This window comes from Henckelia pumila, chromosome 2, assembly GCF_033568475.1.
Source record: "Henckelia pumila isolate YLH828 chromosome 2, ASM3356847v2, whole genome shotgun sequence".
NCBI classification, from domain to species: Eukaryota; Viridiplantae; Streptophyta; class Magnoliopsida; order Lamiales; family Gesneriaceae; genus Henckelia; species Henckelia pumila.
In genome coordinates, this window is record NC_133121.1 from 10,115,821 (window position 1) to 10,123,430 (window position 7,610).

The 7,610-nt window shown below is 33.7% G+C and overlaps 2 protein-coding genes across 2 annotated transcripts; one reads left to right on the forward strand and one right to left on the reverse strand.

Annotated features, from left to right (window-relative positions):
* Nucleotides 1-408: 408 nt before the first annotated feature.
* LOC140877198 (uncharacterized) lies at nucleotides 409-894 on the forward strand. Its single transcript, XM_073280728.1, has one exon. It carries the CDS (start codon nucleotides 409-411, stop codon nucleotides 892-894), a length of 486 nt encoding a protein of 161 aa, XP_073136829.1.
* Nucleotides 895-4,116: 3,222 nt separating this feature from the next.
* Nucleotides 4,117-6,054, reverse strand: LOC140882977 (RING-H2 finger protein ATL46). Its single transcript, XM_073289251.1, has 2 exons — nucleotides 4,477-6,054; nucleotides 4,117-4,309 (listed from the first exon to the last, which is right to left on the reverse strand). Exon 1 carries the CDS (start codon nucleotides 5,572-5,574, stop codon nucleotides 4,480-4,482), a length of 1,095 nt encoding a protein of 364 aa, XP_073145352.1. The 5' UTR covers nucleotides 5,575-6,054; the 3' UTR covers nucleotides 4,117-4,309; nucleotides 4,477-4,479.
* Between the last annotated feature and the right edge of the window lie 1,556 nt (nucleotides 6,055-7,610).

Genomic DNA, 7,610 nt, shown 5'->3' on the forward strand with positions numbered 1-7,610 from the left:
GCTAATTGCCACGTAATCAGACCGTTGCACCATATTTTGACCTGGCCAAAGCGCCAGGCTACTCGCTGGCTCCAGCAAATAATTCCCCACTTACTCAAAAGTAACGCCCAACTCTCACCGGTATCTCCCGGTAATGCTTCCTCCCAACATCCAATTATTCTACCGTTAATAATTTCTATGCGCTAATATATATATATAATCAAACGAGAACCAGAAGAGAGAGAGGGAGCGGGAGAGGGGAGAGAGAGAAGAGGGATTAGGGTTTGCAGAAGATTAATCTTCGATTCTATCGAGGATCGGAGTTTTGCAAGAGGAATCGAAGATTATAAAGGCATTTTTTTTTGCCTTATCGTGCCCTATTTTTCAAGTTTTCTCCCCTCTCTTGAATCGATACGTTTATCAGCAGCAATGTCCGCCATCCAAGAGCAGGCGGCCCCAGAGTTTTCCCCAGAAGACTCCGATTCGGGCGAAGATTTACAGGAAACCACATTCTTCGGCCGGGGATGCTGTTGTTTCTGGAATTTACCGTGTTTCGCATCGCGGGAATCGAATAACTGGGAGCGGATTTCGACGTCGGAGAAGGAGCAGGAGAATATCATCGGCCATTGGTGGGGTAAAAGTTCGAACGTATTGAAGAAGGTAAGGGAATGGTCGGAGCTCGTGGCAGGTCCCAAATGGAAGACCTTCATCCGCCGTTTCAATCGGACGGCCGGCCGGGCCAAGCCCGGAAAATTCCAATACGATCCTTTAAGCTACTCCTTGAATTTCGACAACGGGCCGGGCAGGAATGAGCAGTTCGAGGACGACCGAGTGTTCCGGGACTTCTCGTCGCGATACGCGCCGAGTAAAGGAGGATCCATGGACATGGGGAAGGATGCGCCATCGTTCAAGTGATTGTTTATAAATCTTTTTAAATTAATGGGATGCAATTTTAGTCTTGTTTTTAGGATACACAATTGCTTTCATTTTTTGGGGGATAATCTATGCTTCTTCTGTCTGGTTTGCGTGAAAATATGAGAGATCCACATGATCCAAACTCGCCTGAGGCTGGGAGAAAGGAACGAGTTTTGCTCCAGAAGAAGCATAGGAAGAGTCTGGTTGGGTATAGATTATAGAATTGTAAGTAGCATGGGTATACATACACATATGTTCATTGATTTGGTTGGTTTGAAGTTACTTGTCTTTTTATCTGCTAAATTCTTGAATTCATACGCATTCTTGAATCCTTTAGTGATCGATCGCTATGTTGTTGAATGTTAAAAAAAATTCTTTCTTCGTGACACAAAGTTCTAACTTTACGGATTATTCTATGCTACATCTAAAGTACTTTTTCGTGTCCATGATGTGGTCAAATGTCAACAATTGCATCATCAACACACATGTTATCTAATGGTATTGAAATAAGGGGAGAAACACTCCCGTTATAGCATAGACTATCCGGATCGGGTCTCAACAACCATTTTGAAATTGTACATTGAAATGGTTCATGAAGATCGTACCCCGTGCTCTGTTTGGCGTGGAAAATAAAATATCGGCTGATTATTTGTTCCTACTTTGGCCCCATGCTTGATTCTAGTATTACAAAAGATAAGTGTAATGCAATGTTATATTTCATATATCTTATATTATACATATTTCGTCATCTCATTTATGAGTTAAGTGGTGTCAAAGTGTTGATCAATGGTTACAAAAAACCACTCGTATTTTCATGTAATCCTTGACATCGCATCTACAGGCTTACATTTTATAGCATTTGAATGCTACAAAATGGTAAACCATGTGAAAACTGAAAACTTAGAACTATTTACGGGTATAGTGTTTTAAGAAGGTTCAGAATTCCAGATGCGTTTGCTTAGACATTTGAAAATTTTGGATCTTGTAACATTTGAAAAATTACTATAACGAATTTCGGACTTTAAATGAATCAACTTTAAAAATGAGTTGGTAATTATGACATGGTTTGCGGATGTTATTATGACTGTCATACGAGTCGACTCGATCCATATATGCAATAAAAAAAATAATATTTTGACGTAAATATAATACTCAATCTGTCTCATTCATTTATACTACATTTTTTTTTTATCCGTCTCAATTATATAATCTAGTTTTCGTATTTAATGTTTATCTTTCATATTTTGTTACCATTTTTACCCATATTAAATAATAACTTTAGCTACTTATACAATTATTTTATTCTTTTAAAAGCTTCATTAAATAAGAACAAATTTGGAATTTTTTTGATAAAATTTAGCTTTTAAACACTTTATTAATATATGTGAAAACACACACAAATCTAACTGAGTGGAACGTAAAGAGTACTTCTAACGAGTCGGATGAGGTCGAACATCTGTTTCACAAAATTTATGTTTGAGAATTGAGATCATCTCATATGAGTTCTTTTTTATAATTTTTAATTATGTTAAGTTCCAAATTTATCCTTATTTTTTTAATTCAAAATTTAATTTTTCTTTTAAACCTTTTCTACTTAAACACTAAAACATATTAGATGGTAAATGCGAAAGTTGATTTAAAAATGGATAGTCGGATTCAATTTAATTTAAACATCCATCTCATGAACGCAAAACCCTAGTCGATCCCAAAAATTCTTTCCACCAAAAGCACACATTAATTTTTGTAATACTTGCACAAGTGCACGGGACGGAAGGAAAATTTTGTTTGACAAAATAAACTAAGGAGAAGAAAAGTAGATAAAAAGGATTAAAATTAAAGTTTATTTTAGGGTTTTCAAAAAATACAAGTCTATATTGTAAAATTTTCAATAAAAAAGGCTATTTTTAAAAGATGCATGTTTATGATGGGGCTATGCTGATTAAAATTTAAGTTCTCTTTTAAGAATTAAAGTTGGTTATTTAACAAGTATATTGCAAAATATTAGAAATATTTTTTTATATAAAAAAGAAATAAAACTTGGAAGAAATTTTAGTTTATAATAAAATAAATAGTTTGACTACACAAATAAAATTGTCTATATATAGTTATATACTTATATACTCCATGTTCTTAAAACTTAGTGTCAATTTAAAATATCGGTTATGGTTTGACCCCGTTTCGGTTTCTTATTCTTAGTAACCAAAACCCAACGCAAGTTCTCTACTCCAATTCCAGTTTTGGAACCCAGATCGAAACCCGGATTCAATTTTGTTTTTAGTATATTTTGGTATGTCTACTGTGTTAAGTTTCACGGATTTATTTTCATGAGATGATCAACCCGATATGTATTTGCAATGAAAAATAATAATTTTGACATTAATATTTTTAATGAATTGAGTCAGAAATCCATATATGATGAAATTGAATTCACGACAAAATTGACTTGTGAGAAATTCTCATAAAAAAATTTTATGCCTTTTTTTAGAGACGATCCTTGTTTTTTCGAGGGATGAATTGGTGTTCAGTCCCTAAATCCAAAAGCAAATTAATAATCAGTCCCTTGTCAGAAAAAATTTGTTTGCACTCCCTGGGCCCACATTATTTTTCTCGGATAAAATTAAGTACGAAACATTGAAAATATGGTACAAATACAAGATATTTGAGCACTAATTGTTCAAGATCGAGTACAAAAAATATAATTTTGAGTATAAAATCTAAACATCTTTATTAATGTGAACTTGCAACATGTGTTTGAGTACTCAAAAATCATATATTTGTACCAGATCTAACACATTGGGTACTCAAAAATCATATATTTGTACCATATTTTCAATGTTTTGTACCGATTTTCATCCAAATAAGATAAATGTGTTATTAATATCAATATTTTTTAGTACTCGAAAATCATATATTTATACTAAATCTAACACGTTTTATACTCAAATATCATGTATTTGTACCATATTTTTCATGTTTTGTACCAAATTTCATCCGAAACAAAACATGTGGGCCCAGAGAGTTTAAACAAAGTTTTTTTTGACAGGAACTGATTACCAATTTAAGTTTAGATCTAGATTGAATTATAAATTAACCTTTTTTCGAGGCTCCAAGAACTTAGTGGTTGTGTTTGCCTTCTTTTGGTTCAACTCTTGAACTTGCTGAGACAGCATTTAAGAACAGACCAAACAAATTTGACAAGAGCAACCTAGCACTTCTTGAAAACAAACCTCAAATCTTCATTAAAAAAAAAACACAAAAATCTTGTGGCTCTTGATTTCATCTGAGAGCATCGAGTTCCCCCACAAGAACAAGTGAATACTGATCTGAAACTGTCCAGGCCAATCGTCCTGTTTCGAATTTCGATCTTCCCAAGATTTCTCTACCGAATCTTGATCTAGTTTTGAAATTGAATTTTCTTGACAAGATAACAGCAGATGAAAAAAGAAGCATTAATACAAGAGTTCTCTTGCTTGAATCGTTTAAAGATCTGACATTTTACATTTCATTCAATATGTTTCTTCCAACTCTATGGCTAACAATAACCGATTGGCGTTTGAACAAGAAAAATAGAAGCTAAAATACCTTTCAAACGGCTCCTGTTCCAGGAATCCAAGGCAAGTCTTTGTTTAGAGGAGATGGATGATCCAAATGGACATTAGAAGAACTTCCGAATTTCGCCTTTTTTGGCCACAACCAAATCTTGGAAACAGAATAGCTATCAGTCTTTGTACCTATAGTTATTTTCTTCCCTTCTGTACTCTCGTCGGCTGAAGGATTACTTGTTGGATCCATCCGTTTACCGATCTTTGCATTAGGAACCTTTCGATCTTGGCTCAACGACACCGTGAGACTCACATCACCAAGAAGATACTGATAAGAACCCATTGAGTAACACCTTCTAGCATCCAATTTACTACTACTAGTTTCACCTCCCAAGTCCCCATCCACATTGTCAATTCTTTTAAACTTACCAAGCCTAACAGGGAAAACCCCCTTTTCTTTAGCAACTTCCTCAATTTCCACCCTCTTCCGGATGATAGGGAATGTGTTCTCTCTATAACCGTGATATCCATCTTCTTCCCTGAACTCATCAAACTCGAACACGGGGTTTTCAACGGAGAAATCAGGATCAAAGAGGGTTCCCCTGCAGAGAGGGCACGTCGAATTCGACATCAGCCAAGTATCGATGCATTTGATATGAAAGGCATGACTACACATGGGAAGCAATCTCAACTGGTCCATCTCCAAGAATTCACACAGGCAAACGGCACAATCAAAAGGCTCCTTGGGGCCAACAATCTCCTTATACGAAAACACGGGCAGCGCATCGATAAAAGCTTGATCTAGACCAGAGTCATGTAAATGAAAGAGCTGCTGCAGCTGTCTCTCAAGGGTATCAGATGTCGAAGCCTCTAAATTTCTATCGGAATCAGAGGATGATTGGTTCTTGGTGAGAAATCTAACCAGCAAGTGGAGAAGCCCAGCTATGAAAAAAAGAACTGCTAGAACGACAATAATGAATAGAACAGCAGGGTTAATTTTAGAGGCAGATGAAGATGGAGGAGGGCTCGATTCATGCGTTAAAATCCCATCTTTTTGGTAAATTCGACGCTGAATCCAAGAAATTTTCAAATGGGCATGCCCAGAAGAAGACCATTTCTGCACTCGCAGTCCCTCCATTGGACCAATCAATTCAACAAACAGATGAAACTCTGCACACCCATTTTCTGAACAAGAAACCAAAAAGGCATCCACTTTTTTTTTTATCCTCTTCCACTCACTAAAGCGAAGAATCAAGCACAACCACTTCGATACGAAACACCCCCAAACACATAACACCCACAAAAAAATAAGACAGGTTCAAATCTTTAGCTCACACAATCGTACAAAAAGAAAAGAGCGTGACATCAGGGGGCTAATAAAGAACAATTTATGTTCTTTTCAGATGCAAAATACCTACTCACTGATTGCTCGATGATCGCAAGAAAAAAAGATGGGGACACGAGGAAACTTTAAAGATTGAGTATTTTTACCTACCTTGTTATTGAGTGGACCAGTTTCTTGAATTTGCAGAATAAACCTAAAGACACAGCTTTTGGTTGGAATCTTACAGCCATATCTTATATAATATTGCAGGGGATATTTGGCTTCAAAACGTATGTTTTTTTTCACACATAAATATACAAGGCATAGAGCCAAGATTTCAGTTTCAACGAGTATCCATCAATCTATTTAATTGTGTTTATTTTCTTCCAAAAAAAAAAAGTTAATTTTACTACAAATAATAATAATGATGATAATACATTAATAATAATAATAACAATAATAATAATCATAAAGGGATGCATTTAGACATTCTTGACTTTAAAATCCGAAAGAGTAAAAGGTGCTTCAATTTTTTTTGCAAATATTAAATACGAAGAGTAACGTGTATATGTAACCCGAAAGAGACGGGTTGTACTTTCTTATGTAATGTAATGGAGAATTAGAAGCAATAGACATGCAAACCCCCGATATTTTTTTTTTTTTTTTTTTGAAAAATGAAATAGATATGGCGGCCACATTAAATGATGATGCCAAATTATTAGTATTTCATGTTTTTTATTTACTTTTTAATAAAAAAATAAATACAATTATTACATAAAGATATTAACTAATTCTTATAAATTTATTTTCACTGTACCAAACATGGTATCTTTTTTATTATACGAGAACTCGTAGTTATTATTTTTCGATGTGTACTGAGTAAACCTTAAACTAACACAATAACGTATAAATAACGCAAGTCAAATATTATAAATTTTTCATATGATCTCACGACAAAATAATAAAAGTGTTCAACATATCACACTATGATGAAAAAGTTATATCCATACTGTCTTTATTGTATGTTATTTTTACAAAAACTATGACATAATGCACTTATACTAATTTTTTGATCTGTCAATACGAAGCGAACTTCAAATTACATATCTAGCTTATAAAAATACCCATTTATTTCTATCGGTAAATAACAAAGAAGTCGTATTCAAAATTACACTCTACCTACTATTCACCATAATCTATTATCTTTATGTAATTTTTATTTATTATGTTGTGTGCGTCTCGATCGCTATTTCAAATTGATGAACGATATTATTCTAAGGTGCAATACTATAAATCTATTGGCCCTTGCAAAATAATTAAAATTAACCATTAACGCACACGTTTTGAGTGAGCATAATATTTATATATAAAATAAAAAAATTATTTTAATTTTTAATCATATAAAATAGTTTATGTTTAATGAATAAATAACATAAATTTATAAATATTTTTAGATGTATTAAGTATTAAATAATTTTGTTAGGATCGGTTTAGAATGTAGAGGGAGGTGAATACACTCTAAAAAGAACGGTTTCGATAAGAGGGGCTGAATTCAATTGGTTTAATGACTGAATTCTATCTTTATCTTGGCGTCTAATGCTATTTGACAAACAGTGAAGTGCAAAAATATGTCAAATAACAGATTTTAAAAACTTTGTGAAAATCGTGTATGCAGATACGAAATAGGTGCGTAAACTGATAAATAACACAGTGAGATGTTTATGGATGTTCGAAGATTTCAATTACTCCTACGTCAACCCTTTCTTCTACCTCATAAGGATATGACTAGAAGACATTTTATTAATTTTATTTTTAATTTTAAATTTATTATGATTATATAATTGTTTTCT